The 23668-nt window shown below is 42.9% G+C and overlaps 1 protein-coding gene across 4 annotated transcripts in view; it reads right to left on the bottom strand.

Annotated features, from left to right (window-relative positions):
• ephx2 (epoxide hydrolase 2) overlaps window positions 1-22010 on the bottom strand; it is a 95208-nt gene extending 73198 nt beyond the window's left edge. For 2 of the 4 annotated variants that reach the window (XM_062969310.1, XM_062969315.1), the window contains exons 1-3: window positions 21857-22008; window positions 4820-4904; window positions 2412-2571 (exon numbers count right to left, since the gene is read on the bottom strand). In XM_062969310.1, coding sequence (XP_062825380.1) covers window positions 2412-2571; window positions 4820-4904; window positions 21857-21960 — 349 coding nt within the window. In that variant the 5' untranslated portion in view covers window positions 21961-22008. Of the gene's footprint in view, window positions 1-2411; window positions 2572-4819; window positions 4905-5754; window positions 5816-21856 lie in introns of those variants that run through there. The other 2 variants (XM_062969321.1, XM_062969327.1) reach the window with 2 other exon arrangements.
• Between the last annotated feature and the right edge of the window lie 1658 nt (window positions 22011-23668).

Below are 23668 nucleotides of genomic sequence, written 5' to 3'. Positions count from 1 at the left end.
ATTGTACTTTGTGTGTGTTTAGCTCTTGTTTTGTCATTTTAACTGTTGCCTTTAAATCATTTTGCTGTTGTTCATAGCTTCATTCTATTTGAAATGTAGATCTTGCTATATATTTTAACTATATGGTATTTATTTTAATTTGCAAGCTGCCTTGAACCCTGGTTTTGGGAGAAAGGCAAGGTATGAAGAACAGTAACAGCAACAGAAATAACAATAAAATTATTATTGACACAACGACGTTGTATGACACAGCAAACAAGATAGATATGCTGGATTTCGTTTCACAAAACCACAAGTCGAACACTTCCCAAGTGTCTAGGACTGTGTGATGTATTTTTGGATGATGCGCACAGATCCCAGCAGGGTGGCCTTTTGCAGTTGGCAGATCGTAATTTTGTCAATGTCTATTGTTTCCAAATGCCGGCTGAGATCTTTTGGCACGGCATGAAGAACAGTAACAGCAACAGAAATAACAATAAAATTATTATTATTATTATTATTATTATTATTATTATTATTATTATTATTATCTTGGCTTACAATATGACAGGTGTTACTGAGTAGAGTTTGCTTCATTGTTGATTTTGTTTCTGTCCAATAGTCTATGAATTAGTGAGTGATCACTAGTAATGTTCTGAGTGTCAATTGAAATTGTATTGTTGTGATCCTATCCTTGGTGGTTGCATCCAGATACTTTGGCGGTCCATTTGGAATCGCTGCCAGGGTAACCTAAAACCATTGAGATGATCTCTTCACTGATGGAAGCTCATGGGCAAAGTTCATTTCAAAAGCAAATGTAGTACAGGCCAGAAAAAAATGGCCCCTAGATCCTCCGTCTCCTAGCTGTCACTGTGCCAAATCCCGGACGGGCCCCCAGATTTATGTAAGACAATTTGTCTCAAAAAGGAGTTCTGGCACAGGAGGCAATGAGACAGAAAATCCAGTCTCGTGAGAGTACAAAAGCAAAGTTTATTTTATGAGAAGGTGGGACAGCCACACCCCCCAAAATGTTCGTACTTGCAAACGGCTGCGGCGAAGCATAGCGTCGTAAACAAAGGATATATATCTCGGCTTATCTAAACTTGACCAATTACTGAGGATCTTCTTCACCTCCACACCTCTTTGGCACATGTGGTGTCTATTATCTCACCTGTTGATCTCAAGCTAGCATTTGGCCTTGGAACTTTCTGGAGAAAGGTACCAGCTCAATAGAAAGGGAGGGGCACCGGTCCTTTGTAACTTTGGCTCATACAAAGAGCTTGTGGTCTATATGAAGCTAATATGATATAAGCAGAGGCAAAACTATATATGCAAAAGTCTACTAATTTCTGGCCCATGGTCCCTTCAGTACTGTTGCCAATATTGGGAATTACAGACTAAGCTGTATGCTGATCCGTTTTAGTGAATCTGATCAACTCCATCTTGACAACAGCTGACAAATAGACAAGCCTTGCAAATGCTGATTTGTTATCACTGAGCTAGAGGAATATGTTTCAAGGCATCATCAAAATCCTGAAGAACATTTGAAGGGAAGGGGCTCCAAATAACACTTTCTGGAGCTATGCCGTCACACCCGGGCATCTATGATAAACTAAGATGTGCTGCTTTCTTTGCCCGGGAGAACTGCGGGGCCTTACTTCAAAGCTCAGGAATCCCAGTAACCAAGGCCACTTCAAGTTGAACATCAAACAAGATTTTTATTTCCTCAAAGTCCTTGACAGACTTGGCACACGTAGTTAAGGTTACAAATATAAACAGTCAACTTATAAAACCTTGCAGACGTTCCTTTCTTGCTTTCTCCCTTAGTTGCTGGGTTAACTTCTTCCAAAGGCGAAGATATCCTGAGATCCTCTCTACCCTAGCCCTGAGCTGCTATATCAAAAGAGCAGGTCTTTCACTATCTAAGCTTAAAGCAAGTTTGGAGACGAAGTAATTAGAGCTTCTTCCAATGGCAAAGAAATCCTGGGATATTCTTTGCCCCAGTGCTGAGTTGCTATCTTTGGAAAGAGCAGGTCTTCCCCTATCTGAACTCAGCACCAGTTTTATAGGCAAGAGGTCAGTACTTACGATGGCTTGTCTGAGCTGGCCTGGCTTGACCACACAAGCACATCTGAGTTCTTTTCTCTTCTGTCTAGAAGGCAAAAGGCTTCTCAAAGTGGAGATTTCATCCCCAGGAAAAGGGGCGGTCTCCAGAACAAAAAGATACTTTGCAAGCTTTCAGCAGCAAAGACTTTGCTGAGGTGGCTACAAACTCTGCTAATGGTTAACTATCAGGGTGCTGCAGAATCTGCAACAGCCCTGGAAGAAATGCAAACAGGTGCTATTTCCTACAACTATGGGAGAATGCAAATCAAACTCCTGGGAAATAAAGCTATAATATTATTCTCTTTGCAGAGAAGGGAAGCCTTTACCATTGTTCTTGAGGGTCAGGGCTGCTTTCAGAAAAGGGATGCTGAAGACTTCTTGCGCAAACAGTTCTTGGAAGATCTGGCCCATTGAAAACGTCTCCGGAAGGGGGGTCTCTGAAGTGGTCGCCATTTTCTTGAAGTCTTCTTCAAGCTCAGAAATAAGCTGAAAAGCATGCCCAAAGAACATACAATTAGAAAAAAAGCATATTAATACAGATCATTTTGGGTGGGAAGCTGGGAGCCTCACCTTTTCAAAGGTAGATCTAGACAAGCCCTGCACAACTTGGCAAGAGCAAGGGCCCAAAATTAAAACAGGCTGAAGCTATTTTTAGGTTTACAGCACCTCACTTTCCGAGTGAAGGTATAATTCATGATTAAACTATATTGCAAATAAGCCTTATTATATAAAAAGGGGAATTTTCAAAGAATATCAATCAATTACGCTTATTATATAAGATTTTGACTTATTAGGAAATCACATTAATAAGAAAACAAACTGCTTTGCTAATTAACTAAATGTAAACAGTAAGAACACCTGCAAAATGTATTCAAGCTTGTACTGCTTTGCAACTGTAAAAATGAAATGCTATAGGTGACACAATGCTTATCCTTGCTTTAAGGGATGGACCGTGACACTGAGTATCTGAGAGCCCTTCTGCACTGCCATATAATTCAGAATATCAAGGCAGATAATCCACATTATCTGTTTTGAACTGGTCTACACTGCCAGATAATCCATTTCAGAGCAGACACTCAGGATTTTATACAGCTGCATAGAAGGGGCCTGAAACACTTGGTCCCAGGAGCATTTGGGATTTTGGAATACCTATTTGCATACACATAATATTGGAAATGCTCGGGACATTTTATAATCACAGAATCATAGAATCGTAGAGTTGGAAGAGACCTCATGGGCTATCCAGTCCAACCCCCTGCAAGAAGCAGGAAAATCTCATTCAAAGCACCCCCGACAGATGGCCATCCAGCCTCTGCTTAAAAGCCTCCAAAGAAGGAGCCTCCACCACACTCTGGGGCAGAGAGTTCCAGTGCTGAACAGCTCTCAGAGTTAGGAAGTTTTTCCTGATGTTCAGGTGGAATCTCCTTTCCTGTAGTTTGAAGCCATTGTTCCGTGTCCTAGTCTGCAGGGCAGCAGAAAACAAGCTCCCTCCCTCCTCCCTATGGCTTCCCTTCACGTATTTGTACATGGCTATCATGTCTCCTCTCAGCCTTCTCTTCTGCAGGCTAAACATGCCCAGCTCTTTAAGCCACTCCTCATAGGGCTTGTTCTCCAGATCCTGGCCATGAAAGCCTTCGACAAAGATGTCACTATTTCAGCCACAATTTCGGATTCATGGGTATTTGGGGATTTCAAAATTTCAGAGAAGGGATACGCAACCTTTATTTATTTATTTAATTTTTTATTTCCAATATTTCTATCCCGCCCTTCGCACCCGAAGGGACTTAGGGCGGCGGAGAATTGGCAACAATTCGATGCCGACACATCATTAAAAATAACAACATATAAAAATGTATTACAACCAATTAAATACAGTATAAAATATAAAATATAAAACATATGCTTAAAATCCATTCGTCCAATATCCTCCTACTTTATCCATATAACAGTCTGGGTCGTCTTTGTCTTTTATTTGTTAAAAGCCTGAGCACATAGCCATGTTTTTAAGGCTTTTCTAAAACTCAAAACGGTTGGGGCTTGCCGTATATCTTTGGGGAGGGTGTTCCACAGCCGGGGAGCCACCACCGAGAAGGCCCTGTCCCTCGTTCCCACCAGCTGCGCTTGTGAGGCAGGTGGGACTGAGAGCAGGGCCTCTCCAGATGACCTTAGGGATCTTCCTGGCTCATAGGAGGAGATATGTTTGGACAAGTAGATTGGGCCAGAACCGTTTAGGGCTTTATAGGTCAAAACCAGCACTTTGAATTGGGCTCGGTAGCATATCGGCAGCCAGTGGAGCTGGCTTAGCAGGGGGGTGGTACGCTCCCTGTATGCCGCCCCAGTTATTAATCTGGCTGCCGCCCGTTGTACTAGTTGGAGCTTCCGGGCCGTCTTCAAAGGCAACCCCACGTAGAGAGTGTTGCAGTAGTCCAGATGGGATGTAACCAGAGCGAGGACCACCGTGGTCAAGTCAGACCTCCCAAGGAACGGGCGCAGCTGGTGCACAAGTCTCAGTTGCGCGAAGGCTCCCCTGGCCAATGCCGAGACCTGGGGCTCCAGGCTCAGCGATGAGTCCAGGAGAACCCCCAGACTGCGAACCTGTGTCTTCAGGGGGAGTGCGACCCCGTCCAACACAGGCTGTAACCCTATTCCCTGTTCAGCCTTGCGACTGACCAGGAGGACCTCTGTCTTGTCTGGATTCAGTTTCAATTTGTTATGCCATCCAAGTCCCTGTTACCTGGGTTAGGCCAATCTGACCGACCATCGCTCTGGAGAACGGTGCATTGACTCCTCCCTGGGAGATGGCTTTGAGGAAGAAATCACTGGGAGAAGGAAGACAAAGGGACAATGTTAGATCAATTTTCCATTTTTCCTTCTAAACCACCTGTAATCCCCTGGCCCTTCGCTTTTTGTCTGCAGCCTCTTTCAACTTGGCAACCAGAAGTGCCCCATCACCATTATGAGAAGAGTCATTACACACACAAAAAAGAAGAAGAGAGAGCGCGAGATAACTAGTTGAGGTAAGCAGGTTGGTGGCATGTTTTGCCCCGGATATGATCAATTGTGTGGACAAAATGGAAATATTTGTCATGTTTTCGCATATTGTTGAGGTTTTCTCCATTGGGTTTGATTGTGCTTTTCCTGCAGGGGAGGACTCGACGGGTCCCTTCCAACTCCATGATTCTATGTTTCTGTGATCCAAGCTCTCTCACCTGCTTTCTTTCCAAGAATTATAATCTCCCAACTTGTAATAAAGACAGCACCGGTATGCTTTTGCCCCCAGGATGTACTCAGAGGCTGACGATCTGGCTTCTGAAGCTGAAATTACATTCCTTTAACCCACAAACAGATTCCAGCAATGTAGTATTTTAATCTTTCCTTGAAAAGGAAGAGGAAAATATGCACACGAGCAGCTCATGGTGCAAAATGGTGTCCCTAAATCTGATGCAAAACCAAATTGGCGTATTTTGCCCAATATGTCTGAGGAGATCTGAAACTACTGACCGACTTTGGGCAGGTCTCAGTCTCAAAGGGAGGCACTGGAAAGTCCTCTTTGAACAAACCTTGCCATACAAACTCTTTGAAAGGTTCAGAAATCCCTTCAAGGTACACAACTACAACAACAGAAGATAAGAGATCAACATGACAACCTCGCTGCATTCAGCTTCCCACCTTGATGCCTTTGTTCAACTGTTGGCTAACCATGATCCAGCCCATTGTGTTCGCTTTCCCATATTAGCTTCCCAGGTTGCTGCTTGTTCACAGAATCACAGAATTGGGAGAAACCCCCAAGGGCCATCTAGTCCAACCCTCTTCTATCATGCGGGAAGACACAATCCAAGCCCACAGAACAGATGGGCATTCAGCCTGTGTTTAATGTAAGTGTTTATGTTGTTATAGTGTGAAATGTTCAATCAATTGTTGCTGTTGGATTGTATATGTGTTCCGGCAAACATTCCAGCAGTCCAGGAGTTAACTACTGCCAGCCCTGATTGATTGCCAAGAGGGCCAATGGGTCAAGACTTCCGTTTCAACTATGTGGACGGAACATTCATCATGAAATGTGGAATGCAGGGAGGTGCTTTCTTGCACTGATAACGGATTCGGCAAGCCGAGAGGACACGCCATGTTTTGTCCTAGCTGAGGAAACATGTGTCCAGAGAGTGATGGTATTTAGTGTTGTAAATAACTTGTAAAATCAAGTCTTTAGAACCGCTGGGATCAGCAGATAATTAATGACTGAGGTGCATTTGTGCCACTTTCTCTGCAGCCTGAGTGGTCTGACTGATGAAAGAAGGTGAGACCTGACTCATCAATCGGTCAGAGGTGACTTATTTATTTTGTGTCAAAAGCATTACACGACAAATACATTTCAAAATGATGGGGGGGGGGGGAAGGAAATCACAAGCAACTAAACAGTTTTGGACCAAAAGCGGGCAACAGCAACCGCATTGTCCGTAGCTTTAAACAACTCCTCCTCCGTGCATGAGGCAGGACATTGTGGGCAAGCATACATATGCGGAGTTGTTTGTTCAGCTCCACAGTCACACAAGGTGGAGGATTCCTCCAGGTAGTGCCATCTTGCCAAGTTGCCTTTAGATCTTCCCACTCCACTTCTGAGTCTGTTCAGGGACTTCCAAGTTGCCCATTCTTGGTTTGCCCCGGGAGGAAGACCCTCATGGGGGGCCATCCAGTTAGAATTGCCAGGTTTAGCTGCCCAGAGAGACACCCTTGCTGCTGCTGGAGGAACATCAAGAGGAGTGGTGGTTCTCACGAAGCCCTTCCTTGATTTGAGTCTGGTGGGAGGAGGCTGATAGCCATGCAGTGGGTGGCTTTCACAATGTTCGACCTTCTTTCTCTCACCGTTAGCAGCAACTTCCCGTCGCACGTCAGGAGGGGCAATGCCAGCGAACTTGTAGAGTTTATCAACAGGTGTAGGTTTAAGGCATCCCATGATGATTCTGCATGTTTCATTCAGTGCTATGTCCACCTGCTTTGCATGGGCAGACTTTTGCCAAACAGGACAGGCATACTCAGCAGTTGAGAAAGACAAGGCCAGAGCTGATGTTCTTATTACTTGTGGGTCTGCACCCCATGCGCTGCCAGTCAGTTTCCGCAGGATGTTATTGCGTGCAGCTACTTTGTGCTTGGTGTTCATGCAGTGTTTCCTATATGTTAGTCTTCGATCTAAGGTGACACCAAGGTATTTAGGATGGAAACAGTGTTTGAGCTCTTGGCCTTCCCAAGTAATGTCAGAGGTGACGATTCCCTGACATTTAAAACCCTCCAGAGAAGGTGACTCCAATGGACTCCAAAGCAGCATATTCCACTGCTGAACAGCTTTTACCGTTGGGGCATGTTTCCTAATGTTTAGGTGGAATTTTTAAGCATTAGGAAGAACCTTCTGACTTCCTTACTGGAAACCAGAAGGTTGTCTCTGATCCATGGCAAGAATCCAAAAGCGGTCCATGGCACAAATCCACACTTCATAGGATTTCTCAGATTCTTGGGTCTCTATCTGGCCTCCGTCTCCTTTCTTCATTACTTGCATCATGTATGAATCACAGAGATGGAAGAGGCCACAAGGGCCACCCGGTCCAACCCACTTCAGCCATATGTGAAGATACCATCAAAGCCTTCTTAACAACGGACCATCCAGCCTGTGTTTAAAAACCTTCAGAGAAAGAAGCTCAATTAAACTTTGAGGCAGCAGCATATTCCTCTATCAACAGCTCTTACCCGGTGGAGTAGTGAGTTAAAGCCTTGTGACTTGAAGGTTGGGTTGCTGATCTGAACGCTGCCAGGTTCGAATCCCACCCGGGGAGAGTGCGAATGAGCTCCCTCTATCAGCTCCAGCTCCCCATGCGGGGACATGAGAAAAGCCTCCCACAAGGATGGTAAAACATCAAAACATCCGGGCGTCCCCTGGGCAACGTCTTTGCAGACGACCAATTCTATTAGACCAGAAGCTACTCAGGTTGCTCCTGACACGAAAAAAAAGAAGCTCTTACCCAATAGTTTTCCTAATGTATAGGTGAAATTGATGGAAGAAATGATATGCAGATATGCAGATGATACTACAGTAGAGTTCCGGTTATTCGACTTCCACTTATCCAACACACTGTATTATCCAACGTGCCGGTGCCCCGTTACGACAGACTTTTCCCTCCTGGCAAGCACCCGACCCTTGGAGAGGCATTCTGCATGTTGTTGCCTAGAAAAACTGCTGTTTTTCTAGGCAGCAGCGAGCCTTTTCAAGCCAGTTACTTGCTGGGATGGAGGAGAGTTTTCCATCCCGGCAAGCACCAAGCTGGCCGGGAGGGATAATAGAGCCTCCCTATTATCCAACAATTTCGGTTATCTGACATTCGGCCCACCCGTTTATGTCGGATAACTGGAACTCTACTGTACTTTGATAGGTGAAAGCGAGGAGGAGCTGAGGAGCCTTCTAACCAAGGTGAAAGAAGAAAGTGCAAAAGCTGGGTTGCAGTTAAATGTCAAGAAAACCAAGATGATGGCAACCAGATGGATTGATAACTGGCAAATAGAGGGAGAAAACATGGAGGCAGTGACAGATTTCGTATTTCTAGGTGCAAATGTGATTGCAGATGCAGACTGCAGCCAGGAAATCAGAAGACGTTTCCTTCTTGGGAGGAGAGCAATGACCAACCTTGACAAAATAGTGAAGAGCAGAGACATCATACTGGCAACAAAGGTCCGCATAGTGAAAGCAATGGTATTCCCCATAGTAACCTATGGATGTGAGAGCTGGACCATAATAATAATAATAATAATAATAATAATAAACTTTATTTATACCCCGCCACCATCTCCCCAATGGGGACTCGGGGCGGCTTACATGGGGCCATGCCCAGAACAATACAATATAACAAAATATAATAGAACAACAAATCATAGCACATTAAACAACACAATAAAAGAAAATATATACAACATTAAACAAGATCAAAGAACAATAAAACCAAGGGCGGGCCACATGAACACTAGATTAAAACTCGAGGTGAGAAAGGAAGTAGGAGTAAAAACCACAGAGGACAGGATCATAAAGTGGCGGTGCGATCTGGAGGACAAATATTGAAGGAGAGCAGCAAAAGGGATGTATGTAGTGATTACTCTCCAAAGGCACACATAAGGAAGGCTGAGCGAAGGAAGAGAGACTCTTTTGAATTGTGGTGTTGGAGGAAAATCCTGAGAGTGCCTTGGACCTTGGCAAGAAGATCCAACCAGTCCATCCTCCAGGAAATAATGCCCAGTGGCTGCTCACTGGAGGGAAGAATATTAGAGGCAAAGGTGAAGAACCTTGGCCATGAGAAGACAGGAGAGCTTGGAGAAGAGAAGGATGCTGGGGGAAATGGAAGGAAAAAGGAAGAAGGGCCGACCAAGGGCAAGGTGGATGGATGGTATCATTGAAGGGACTTGCTTGACCTTGAAGGAGCTGGGGGTGGCCAAGGCCGACAGGGAGCTCTAGCGTGGGACAGTCCATGCAGTCACAAAGAGTCGGAAGTGACTGAATGAATGAACAACAACATAGGTGAATTTTTTTTTCCTGCTATTTGAATCCAGAGCAGCAGAAAACAAGCTGGGCCCCTTCCTCCCTTTTGTTAATTTGGGATTTGTGTATTGGTAGTGTTTAAATGAAATTTGTGTCTTGCCTGTATTGCATGCTGATTGCATCATCCAGAGTGTACTATAATCTGGAAAGAGTTAATTGCTAAGAAGCTGTGATGACCTTGATGTGTGGCTGGAACTGGGGAGTGTCCAGACACAAGTGTGTATGCATTACTGATTGCATCAGTTCTGTTCTGTTCTGCTGTCTGCCTAGAGTCCTGTGTTTATCTGCAAGTCTGTTTGTCTTGATTATTACTGCTTACAGTAAAACTTTGTATATAGTTTTACCAAAGTCTCTGGATGTCACTTTGTTCTGCGTTCCACTGACTCCAACTACTGCTGCACTGCATTTACTCTGACACCTTTGACATCCTTCCTAACATGATTATCACGTCCCTTCTTCATCATTCTACGCAATGCACTAAAACAAAAACCAACAGGGAGTGTTTTGCAGCAAAGAAAATATCCTACGTGATTCATCTAATACAAAACCCATAGGGAAAGTATTCTTTAAGCAAACAAAACTTCATCCGTGCACAGCCCAAAGCTCCATAGATGTACTTTCCTTCTAGATCAGTGCCAGATATTCATATATTTGCCCTGAGAGACATTCATTCTTCTCCTCCTATCTTTAATCCGCTTCTCCCCTTTATCTCCCCACCACCCAACGCTTCGTATTAAGAATTAAGATGCACCTCTGGCCATGTTTGGGCTTTCTCTTTGTGCCTCCAGGCAAGGAAAGGGATTGGTGACCCCACATGAACCCCAGAAAACCTGCAGGCAAACACCAAAAAACAGTGTGTGATGCCGCGATCAATTGGGCAAATACATTCTGTCCGAATTGGAGTCGGAGGCCAAGAACAAAGGCTCCTCAGAACTTCTCTTCATGTTCGGGATGAAGGAAATTTAAATCGATGCAAAAAAGCAAATGAATAAGAATGGGCCAGGCAGAGAGATTCAGACACAATCCAAACACTCCTGACAGTTGGCCATTCAGCCTGTTTAGAAACCTTCATAGAAGGAAGGAGACTCTGCCGGACTCTGAGGCACATACTGTACTTCATCGCATAATAGTCGCATACCCATTTTTGGTGCGACTATTATGTGATGATGTTGGAAACAGCAACCTTCTACAAGTCTCCTATACTAGTTATTTGTAACTAATAGAACTAATGTAATTAGGCTGGGCTGGGGCGCAGGCTGGTTAGCAGCCAGCTGCAGCAAATCACTCTGACCAAGAGGTCATGAGTTCAAGGCCAGCCCGTGCCTGCGTCTGTCTCTGTCTGTGTTCTATGTTATGGCATTGAATGTTTGCCTTTATGTGTGCAATGTGATCTGTCCTGAGTCCCCTTCAGGGTGAGAAGGGCGGAATATAAATACTGTAAATAAATAAATAAAATAATTCTAGACTCGTGGTCATCCTTTATACAGCTGCATTCATGTCAGTTCCGTATTGAATTATTGCCCTATTCTCTGAACACCTGGTCCCAGAGCCAGGACTTAACTTTTTTCTCGAAGACCAGGAGGGAGGGGGCCAATATGACATAATTTAGGAGAGAGTTCCACAGCTGAGGGGCCACCACTGAGAAAGCCCTGTCTCTCGTCCCCACCAGTCCCGCTTGCGAAGGGAGTGAGACCAAGAGCAGGGCCTCCCCGGTGGATCTTAACACTCTATCTGGTTCATAGGGAGAGATACATTCAGACAGGTAAGTTGGTGGGGGCCGTTTAGGGCATTATTGGCTAAAGCCAGCACGCTGAATTGTGCTCGGTAGCAAATTGGCAGCCAGTGGAGCTGGCATAACAGGGGGGTTGTATGCTCCCTGTACGTCACTCCGGTGAGCAACCTGGCTGCTGCCCTTTGGACTACTTGGAGCTTCCAAACAGTCTTCAAAGGCAACCACGTAGAGCGCGTTGCAGTAGCCAATTCGAGATGTAACAAAAACGTGGACCACCACTGTGGCCAAGTCTGACTTCTCAAGATACGGGTGCAGCTGGTGCACAAGTTTTAATTGTGCAAAGGCTCCCTTGGCCACCGCCAAGACTGGGATTCCAGGCTCAGCAATGAGTCCAGGAGAACTCCCAAGCTGGGAACCTGTGTCTTCAAGAGAAGTATAACCCCGTCCAACACAGGCTGTAACTTTATACACTGACCAGGAGGACCTTTGTCTTGTCTGGATTCAATTCCAACTTGTTTGCCCTCATCCAGATTGTTACAACGGCCAAGCACCAGTTCAGGACCTGAACAGCCTCCTTAGTAGCAGGTGGGAAGGAGTGATAGAGTTGGACGTCATCTGCATATAGATGGCATTGAACTCCAAAATTCTGGATGATCTCCCCCAGCGGCTTCATGTAGATGTTAAACAACATGGGGAACAATACTCAACCCTGTGGGACCCAAGATAATGGCTGTGGGGTCGAGTAGGTGTCCCCCAACAACACCTTCTGGGAGCGGAAGGACAGGAGACACTATAAGACAGTGCCTCCAAGACCCCATTCCTGTGAGGCATCCCAAAAGGATACCGTGGTCTACAGCAGGGGCCCCCAGACTAAGGCCCGGGGGCCAGATGCAGCTCTCCAAGGTCATTTACCTGGCCCCTGTCCTAAACTTCAGACTTAGGGTTGACCTAAGTCTACCTGGTCTTTGGAGGTCTTTTTGCTTACCTATGGTCTTATGAGACCATCTAGATGGCCTTTGAAGGTCTCTTTGCTTAGCTACAGCCTTATGAGACCATCTAGATGGCTTTTGGAGGTTACTTTCCTTACCTATGGTCCTATGAGACCATCTAGATGGCTTTTGGAGGTCTCTTTGCTTAGCTATGGCCTTATGAGACTATCTAGATGGCTTTTGGAGGTCACTTTCCTTACCCATGGTCCTATGAGACCATCTAGATCAGGGGTCCCCAAACTAAGGCCCGGGGGCCGGATGCGGCCCTCCAAGGCCATTTACCTGGCCCCCGCTCTCAGTTTTAGACTTAGGCTCATCCAAAGTCTGAAATGACTTGAAGGGACAACAACAACAACAATCCTACTTGATTATCTCATTGGCCAGAAGCTGGCCCACACTTATTTATTTATTTATTTATTTACAACATTTATACCCCGCCCTTCTCACCCAAGGGGACTCAGGGCGGCTTACAAAAATTGGCAAAATTTAATGCCCAAAATACAATCATAAAAACAAAACAATATAAACAGATCTATTAATAACATTGTTAAAACACATTATAAAAACCTTAAAAACGTATATATAATTAATTCACTTCCCACTGAAATCCTGATAAGTTTACAGTATGTTGGTTAAAATTATTTTTATTTTTAAATATTGTATTGTTCTTTTATTTACCAATACAGTAGAGTCTCACTCATCCAAGCCTCACTTATCCAAGCATCTGGATAATCCAAGCCATTTTTGTAGTCAATGTTTTCAATATATCATGATATTTTGGTGCTAAATTCATAAATACAGTAATTACAACATAACATTTCTCCGTATTGAACTACTTTTTCTGTCAAATTTGTTGTATAACATGAAGTTTTGGTGCTTAATTTGTAAAATCATAACCTAATTTGATGTTTAATAGGCTTTTCCTTAATCCCTCCTTATTATCCAAGTTATTCGCTTATCCAAGCTTCTGTTGGCCCGTTTAGCTTGGATAAGTGAGACTTTACTGTATTGTAAATGAATAATATGATAATAATATATTGTGTATACATGTAATATTCATAATAATATTATAATGTAATACAATATAATATTTATTTATTTATTACTGTATTTCTACCCCACCCTTCTCACCCAATAGGGGACTCAGGGTAGCTAATAATAATACAATATAATAATATTGTATAATATAATAATATTAATTATATATTACTAGCTTTGCCCGGCCACGCGTTGCTGTGGCTTATGGGAATCCTTTGTTGGCCAAGTGGAATAGCAGTGAATAGCCTTGCAGTCTCAAAGCCTGGCCGTTTTCTGGAGTAGCTGGAGCTGTTTGTTGTATGAACATAGATGCATGGATGAGGGGTTGTGCTGTCAAGTTTAGTGTTTCTGAAATGTGTAGTTTTGTTGTTTTGTCCTAGGTCGAAATGTCATTACTCTTTTATATATATAGATACAGTAGAGTCTCACTTATCCAACATAAACGGGCCGGCAGAACGTTGGATAAGCGAATATGTTGGATAATAAGGAGGGATTAAGGAAAAGCCTATTAAACATCAAATTAGGTTATGATTTTACAAATTAGGCACCAAAACATCATGTTATACAACAAGTTTGACAGAAAAAGTAGTTCAATACGCAGTAATGCTATGTAGCAATTACTGTATTTATGAATTTAGCACCAAAATATCACGATGTATTGAAAACATTGACTACAAAAATGCGTTGGATAATCCAGAACGTTGGATAAGTGAGTGTTGGATAAGTGAGACTCTACTGTATATTAAATGTAATATTACTAATAATATTACGGTATAATGGTATAGTACAATATAGTAATATATAATGTTAACATTGTGCTATGCTAATAATATAATATATTGTATGTACATACAACTTGTAAGCTGCTCTGAGTCCCCTTTGGGGTGAGACAGGGTGGGGTATAAATGTAGCAAATAAATAAATAAATAATTGTTGCTGGGGTCTTTTTTTGCGCTACAAATAAGACATGTGTAGTGAGCATAGGAATTTGTTTTTTTTTTTTTTTCAAATGATAATTCGGCCCCTCAACAATCTGAGGGACCATGAATCGGCCCTCCACTTTAAAAGTTTGGGGACCCCTGATCTAGATGGCCTTTGAGGGTCCCTTTCCTTACCTATGGTTTTACGAGATTGTCTAGATGGCCTTTGGGGGTCCCTTTCCTTACCTATGGTCTTATGAAACCATCTAGATGGCCTTTGAGGGTCCCTTTCCTTACCTATGGTTTTATGAGATTGTTTAGATGGCCTTTGGGGGTCCCTTTGCTTACCTATGGTCTTATGAAACCATCTAGATGGTTTTTGAGGGTCCCTTTCCTTACCTATGGTTTTATGAGACTATCTAGATGGCCTTTGGAGGTCTCTTTGCTTACCTATGGCCTTATGAGATCGTCTAGATCAGGGGTCCCCAAACTAAGGCCCTCCAAGGTCATTGACCTGACCCCTGTCTTAAACTTTAGACTTAGGGTTGACCTAAGTCTGAAATGACTTGGAAGGCACACAACAACAGCCACCTTAATTTTGGGCTATTTCATCATAGTCCGGCCCCCTAACAGTCTGAGGGACTGTGAACCAGCCCTGCACTTAAAAGGTTTGAGGACCCCTGGTCTGTAGTATCGAAGGCCACTGAGAGGTCCAAGAGAACTAACAGGGACACACTTCCCCTGTTTAAAATAAATATCAAATGCTTAGAAAGGGTAATTCTCTGGGTCCTCCAGCAGAACACTATGATATTCTGGGACCAGAAGAAGGCAAATTAATGTTTTAACAGTTTTTGGTAAATATTGTCCATCCAGAAACATATTGCCAGCATATACCGAAGCTTTATGAATTTCGAAAATATTGCCTGTCCATTTTCAATGAGTTTGCATGAAAGTCATAGCCTTTCATTGCTCTGTTACTGCAGCCATATGCTAACCTATCCATCATCTGTTGAATAACTAAAGGAACACGGCATTATCCTGAGCTGATTTGATGTTATTTGACTCATTAGAATCTTGTTTTGGGAGGCGGGTGCCTTTGCACAGTCCCATGACTTCCATGCTGGTTAAATACTCATCTGATCTCCTGTCTTTCTTCCAAGCCTGAGGCCAGTTGAGAAGCCCAACCCTTCTTCCAACTTTTGACCACAAAAGGGCCATAGGGTCTTATAGCTCGGAGTTAAAAATAATAATACCTTTAAAAGGAGTTTTATATAAAAAGGAAGTCAGCAACTGTTGGGTTTCTCAACTCGTCCCCCAGGTTTGGGTGCAACACCTTCCTGCAAAACGCGTGTTGTGTAACCGGGTTGGCATCGATCCCTCTGAGACCGCAAAGAGAGCGGCTCGACTTGTTCAGCAACAGAATGGGCTGAAGGGGATCAACTGATCTTGCTATACATGGATTGCACCCAGAAATATTGGCTTCTGGAAACACTTGGGTGGGTGGTTTAAAGGACTTGCTGGTAAAGCCTTCTGGGAGAGTTATGTAAGGCATAGACCTGGGGCTAAATGAGGCCTTGGGGTGTCAAGTCCCTTGAGTGCCAGTTAACTGAGAGTCTATCTATAGTATAAAAGAGTGATGGCATCAGGGCAGCGGACAAAACAACAAAACTACAGGCCCCCCAACCTCGAAATTTGACAACACAACCCATCATTCCCGGCTCTAGGTTGATACAACAAAAAGAAAAGAAAAGAAAGTCCTAATTACAGGGAGAGGAATAATAGTTTTTATCCAATTGCTGCCAGTTTGAAGGCTAAGCTCCGCCCACTTGGTCTCCTAGCAACCTACTCAGCCCAGGGGACAGGCACAGTTAGGCCTCACTTAGGCCTCTTCCACAGATTATCAGATTTTAACTGGATTATATGGCAGTGTAAACTCAAGGCCCTTCCACACACCCATTTATAATTTTATATTATCTGCTTTGCACTGGATTATCTTGACTCCACACTACTAAACATAAAGACAACCATACAACAGACATTCAATACCACCACTACCTCAACAATTTCTCACCAACACCACCAGACAACGCGTGGCCGGGCACAGCTAGTCTATTATATGATATTAAGTTGGCATCGAGAACTTACAATCAAGTTTAATACTGTACTAGTTTTTAAGCATGTGGTTAACTGATTTGTATGTTTACTGTACTTATGCTCATTGTATTATGTTTTGTTGTTGTATGGTTTCAAGTTGTTGTGTGGTTTCCTTGCTATCTTGAAAATTTATTTATTTATTTACAGCATTTATATTCCGCCCTTCTCACCCCGAAGGGGACTCAGGGCGGATCACATTACACATATTAGGCAAACATTCAATGCCTTTTTAACATAGGACAAAGACAAACAACAACATAGCTCCGAGTGGGCCTCGAACTTATGACCTCCTGGTCAGTGATCCATTGCAGTTAATTGCACTGGCTTGCTCTCCCGTCTGCGCCACAGCCCCGGGCCTGAGTCCCTTGAGGAGATAGGATGGTATATAAATAAAGTTTTAATATTATTATTACAGTAGAGTCTCATTTATCCAACATAAACGGGCTGGCAGAACGTTGGATAAGCAAAAATGTTGGATAATAAAGATGTATTAAGGAAAAGTCTATTAAACATCAAATTACTTTACGATTTTACAAGTTAAGCACCAAAACATCATGTTTTACAACAAATTGAAAAAGCAGTTCAATACACAGTAACGTTGTGTAGTAATTATTTTATTTACGAATTTAGCACCAAAATATTGCAATGTATTGAAAACATTGACTACAAAAACAGTGACTTCTAAAAAGCAGACTGCGTTGGGTAATAAAGAATGTTGGATAAGTGAGACTCTACTGTATTACTTTTCCTTCTGTAACTTAAATGGATCCCAATTCTTAAAGTTAATACAGTTTTTGCCAAAAGTTAAAATAAAAAATTGAAATTGTTTTCAATTCTGAATACCAATGTCACTAAGGGTGAATCTACATCAGGCATGGGCAAACTTAGGCCCTCCAGGTGTTTTGGACTTCAACTTCCACAATTCCTAACAGCTTGAGGCTGTTAGAAATTGTGCGAATTGTATGATTCGGAATCCAAAACACCTGGAGGGCCTAAGTGTGCCCAGGCCTGCTCTTCACTGTAATGTTAATACAGTTTGACCCCACTTGAACTGCCATGGCTCAATGCAATGGATATTGAGAGTTGTGGTTTGGTTGAGACACCATCAATCGCTCTTTGGCTGGGAAGGCTAAAAGCCTTGCAAAACTACAATTCCCAGGATTCCACAGCATTGAGTCATGGCAGTTCAAGTGGGGCTGAACTGTGTTAATGCTACAGTGTAGACGCACCCGGCATCTCTGATAGAAATCCTGAATGCGAGGTGGGCTCTTATCAGATGCCTTTTGCTTGAGCAAACTTCTTAGTTCTCATTTTTGTTATAATTTCTCTCCCCTTCCTCTAATATTTAGGTTTGGGGAACTCAAAATACTTGCTCAACACTCAGTATTTGAATATTTCATCCTGTCCTAAAATGACAGTAACTTCCTTGGCTTCCTTTCTCTAATTCAGTGGTTTCCAAACTTTGGAAAACCTAAATCCACGCAGTAGTATTGAATTGGTTTTGTTTCTAATTTTTGCATTTGATTTCTTTTAAGTTGTGACCAGATTGTGTGGCTGTTAGCCGTCTTGAGTGCCCACAGGGGAAAAAGTGGGATATAAAATGAAATAAATAATATATAACAATAATTCTAATAACACCACATATTTTGTGCAGCATCTACACTGCAGAACAAAGGCAGTTCGATACCACTTTAACTGTTGTGGTCCAATAGGAGTTGTAGTTTTTGTTAATGTTTTTATGGATTTCATTTAATTGTTTTTAATACTAATGATGTTTAATATGGTTTTAGTAGCTGTATATCTGTATAAATTCTCTGTTGAGATATAAAGGTTGAAGAAAGATATCCACCAGCATTAAAAGGTAACATTTTCAACATACTGTACCTATCTTTTAATCCCAACTTTTACACACACTTCTGCTTTGGTCGGACCATTGTGTCCAGCAATTCAAGGAAGAAATGGATGGTAAGCTGGAAAGGTGACCAAAATGATCAAAGGTTTGGAAGCCAAGCCTTAAAAGGAATGGCTGAATACACTGGCTAGGTTTAGCTTGGAGAAGAGAAGCCTAAATGACTAAATATTTGAAACAATGTTACATCGAGGATGGGATAAACTAGTTTTCTGCTGGGACATAATGGAACTATGGATTCAAATAGCAGGGAAAGAGATTTCAACTAAACATTAAGAGTTTCCTGACAATGAGGGATGATTGCTAATGGAATATGTACTTCATTTCATCACATAATAGTCGCACCAAAAAAATTGGGGTGCGACTATTATGTGGTGGCAACTAAACAATAGGAAGAACTTCCTGGCGTTAAAAGCTATACAACAATGGAATCTGAGGTTGCCTCGAAGTCCATTGGAATCTCCTTCTTTGGAGGTTTTGATGCAGACGCTGCATGGCCATCTGTCAGGAGGGCTTTGATTGTGTTTTCCTTAATAAAATTATTATTATTGACACAAAATCTGATATATATTCTGGATTTTGTATCACAGAATCACAAGTTGAACGCTTCCCAAGCGCTTAGGACTGTGTGATGTATTTTCAGATGATGCACACAGATCCCAGTAGGGTGGCCTTTTGCAGCTGACAGATCATGATTTTGTCAAGGTGTATTGTTTCCAAATGCCAGCTGAGATTTTTGGCACAATACCCAGTGTGTCAGTCACCACTAGGACCACCTGTACTGGTTTATGTACTGGTTTATTATTATTATTATTATTATTATTATTATTATTATTATTATTACAGTAGAGTCTCACTAATCCAAGCCTCGCTTATCCAAGCCTCTGGATAATCCAAGCCATTTTTGTAGTCAATGTTTCCAATATATCGTGATATTTTGGTGCTAAATTCGTAAATACAGTAATTACAACATAACAATACTGCGTATTGAACTACTTTTTCTGTCAAATTTGTTGTATAACATGAAGTTTTGGTGCTTAATTTGTAAAATCATAACCTAATTTGATGTTTAATAGGCTTTTCCTTGATCAGTCCTTATAATCCAAGATATTCGCTTATCCAAGCTTCTGCCGGCCCGTTTAGCTTGGATTAGTGAGACTCTACTGTATTATTATTATTATTATATTATTAGGGGGGTTGGACGGGATGGCCATTGGGGTTTCTCTTCCAACTATTTATCAATGTTGGAAGACATTAAAAACCCACTGAGAGAGAAAGTCACACTCTCTCAGCCTCAAAAGTCCCTGGAAACAAACCTATAAAAGAACAGACAAAGGGCCCTTCCACACAGCCATATAACCCAGAATATCAAGGCAGATAATCCACAATATCTGCTTTGAACTGGGCTATGAGTCCACACTGCCATATAATCCAGTTCAATGTGGATTTTATACAGCTGTGTGGAAGGGGCCCATGATAGACTCCCCTGGATGCTGTTCCACAAGGAGAGGCAGGTAAGAAATACTACTACTACTACTACTACTACTATTATTATTATTAGTTTGGACTACAAATCCCATCATTGTCCCCATATTTGTGGGAGTACAGTCCAAAAAAAGAGCAACTTTTCCAAGTTCTTTCAGGTATTTCCAATGTCTCATGTCATTTTCAGTGGCACAGGAATTACTTCTGAGCATGTGCAGAGGGTGTAATACTATGTGTTGTCGAAGGCTTTCATGGTCGGAATCACTGGGTTGCTGTGAGTTTTTTGGGCTGTCTGGCCATGTTCCAGAAGCATTCTCCCCTGACATTTTGCCCACATCTGTGGCAGGAATCCTCAGAGGTTGTGAGGTCTGTTGGAAACGAGGCAAGTGGGGTTTATACATCTGTGGAATGATGTCCAGGGTGGGAGAAAGAGCCCTTGTCTGTTGGAGGCAAGTGTGAATGTTGCAGTTGGCTACCTTGATGAGCACTGAAAAGCCATGCAGCTTCAAAGCCTGGCTGTTGCTGCCTGGGGGAATCTTTGGTTGGGAGGTGTTAGCCCCATGTAAGCCGCCCCGAGTCCCTTCAGGGAAATGGAGGCAGGGTATAAAAATAAATTATTATTATTATTATTATTATTATTATTATTACAGTAGAGTCTCACCTATCCAACATAAACGGGCCGGCAGAACGTTGGATAAGTGAATATGTTGGATAATAAGGAGGGATTAAGGAAAAGCCTATTAAACATCAAATTAGGTTACGGTTTTACAAATTAAGCACCAAAATATCACGATGTATTGAAAACATTGACTACAAAAATGCGTTGGATAATCCAGAACGTTGGATAAGTGAGACTCTACTTTATTATTATTATTATTATTATTATTATTATTATTATTATCTGGCCCTGATTGTTTCCTGTCTGGAATCCCCCTGTTTCCAAAGTATTGTTCTTTATTTACTATCCAGGGCCAGCTAACACCTCCCAACAAAGGATTCCCCGTGGCAGCAACAGCCAGGCTTTGCATCTACAAGGCCATTCAATGTTACTCAAGCTGGACAATTGCAACATTCTCTTGCCTCCAACAGACAAGGGCTCTTTTTCCCACCCTGGACATGATTCCACAAAGGGTGCCTCCAAGCAACAAAGGCCAGGTGACTTCTATGCAGTGTTTAAATATTAAAACTGGTGCAAGTTATTGTTTATTGATGTATTCTACATTGTTATTGTTTTGTATTTGGTATTTCTGTGAGCCGCCCCGAGTCCCCTTCGGGGGAGATGGTGGCGGGATACAAATAAACTTATTATTATTATTATTATTATTATTATTATTTTATTATTATGACACAGCAAACAAGATAGATATGCTGGATTTCGTATCACAAAATCACAAGTCGAACACTTCCCAAGTGTCTAGGACTGTGTGATGTATTTTGGATGATGCGCGCAGAGCCCAGTCGGGTGGCCTTTTGCAGTTGACAGATTGTAATTTTGTCAATGTCTATTGTTTCCAAATGCCGGCTGAGATCTTTTGGCACGGCACCCAATGTGCCCATCACCACCGGGACCACCTGCACTGGTTTCTGCCAGAGTCTTTATTATTATTATTAATTATTTATTATTAATTATTTATTATTATTATTATTATTATTTACCCTAACTGATTGACTTTGCAGCTGCAAGGCTATTCAATGCTAATCAAGCTGGCCAAATGCAACAATAAACGTCCTAGGCTGACCTATGCCATGGGATCCTTTGCATCCCACAAATTCCTCTCCTCCCTCAACATTTGAAAGTTTCAGATTTTAAAAAAAAACACACATTAAAAATGAATATTTGAAGATTTTCTGAGTCACGAGCGGGCGGGCGCGGGACACAACGCAATCGAGAAGGAAAAGGAGTTAAATTCTTTGTTTGCCGCGCGCGAGGCCCGGAAAGAAAGAGAGCCGGACGGGCGGAGAGTGGCTACCCACCCGGAAATGCCCCGCGATTGGAAGCTCCGGAGGAAACCTTGCGCGCCGGACCCGAAAAGGACCCCGCCGAGGTCGAACAGCACCAAGCACCGCTTCGCCGCCATTCTTGCCTTCGTTTAAACCACTGTTTGCGCCCCGGGGTTAAAAATCAATTCAGGCCACGCCCCTTTCTTCCAGGCCACGCCTCCTTCGCGTATTACACGGGGAAAGGCTTCTCACTATGAATAGAACGCTCCGCCCAAGCCACGCCCCTTCCACTCCAAGCCACGCCCCTCAATAAAAACCACGCCCACCCAGAACTTACCCAAGCGCTTGAACGGTGGGAAGCCACGCCCCCTGATCTGCATGTCACGCCTCCTTTTCCCTCTAACCTGCTTGGCCACGCCCCTTTGTTAAAATGAACCTTTTGCTGGCTCTACAGTGCTCTGCAAACCAGTTTCTGGATGCAACTGGATTATAGAGCAGGGTAGATTCCTATAATCCAGTTCAAAGCAGTTAATCTGCATTCAGAAACTGGATTATGACAGTTTGCTTTAATATTTTAAATCGCAATGACATGCTATAGGATCTTTTCATACGCATAAGCAGGGCTTAGAAGCAATAACCAGTAAAACAAGGTTTTATTTGGTTGTTGTATGTCTTTCGGGCTGTGTGGCCATGTTCCAGAAGCATTCTCTCCTGACATTTCGCCCACATCTATGGCAGGCATCCTCAGAGGTTGTGAGGTACCTCACAACCTCTGAGGATGCCTGCCATAGATGTGGGCGAAACGTCAGGAGAGAATGCTTCTGGAACATGGCCACACAGCCCGAAAGACATACAACAACCCTGTGATCCCGGCCATGAAAGCCTTCGACAACACAAGGTTTTATTTATTTGTGATGACCCAACCTGGACACAGTATATTATTTGCTTGACCATTCCAACAACTATCATGTCAGACTACACAGAGAAGCCATTGAAATCCACAAGAAGCATGTGGACAACTTCAACAGAAAGGAGGAAACCATGAAAATGAACAAATCTGGCTACCAGTATTACAAAACTCAAAAATCAAAACAGTAGATGGGAACCAACACTCTGAGGGCAGAGGTGTCAGCGGGGATGATGGGTAGCAGAGTGAAATCCAAAAATTCACCATCCCAGTCTTCACCTCCTTCTCTCCAGACTGTTTCCCCGTGTGGAAAACAGCACTGGATAAACTCACTCCAGCAAACGAAGTCCAACTGTTGATTAAACTTTATTTACATGATCTATATACAAATAGAGTCAATTCAGTCCTTTCCTCCATGAGTGCTTTCCGAAAGCACCCATGCACACACACAGCACATTGCTCATCGCTGTTCTCCGCTCGACACAGGAAAACAACTCCCCTGCATTCCACAGGAACCAAGATAGTAAGTCCCGGTCAAAACACACTTGACCCCATTGGTCCTGTGATACATCAATCATAGCAGACTCTCATTAACTCCATAATTGCTGAATCCAGATTGATTTTAACATTTCACAATACACAATACCCTGACAAGAGGAGCCCCAACGGCTAATGACTGAACAAAGGATGCCTCCCAGGCAAGAGACAAACCTTTCCAATGCTAATTAGGGTGATTAATTGCAACATTAACACTGGCTTCCAACTGACAAAGGACTCTTGTCACACCCTGGACTCTCCACAGATATATATTTTTTCCTTTCCTTGCCTAGTTTCTCCATGCCTCATAACCTCTGAGGATGCCTGCCATAGATGTGGGCGATACGTCAGGAGAGAATGCTTCTGGAACATGGCCACACAGCCCGAATGACATACAACAA

This window comes from Anolis carolinensis, chromosome 1 (assembly GCF_035594765.1).
Source record: "Anolis carolinensis isolate JA03-04 chromosome 1, rAnoCar3.1.pri, whole genome shotgun sequence".
NCBI classification, from domain to species: domain Eukaryota; kingdom Metazoa; phylum Chordata; class Lepidosauria; order Squamata; family Dactyloidae; genus Anolis; species Anolis carolinensis.
Note: the sequence above shows the minus strand (reverse complement) of the source record. Positions and strands in the feature narration are given on the sequence as shown.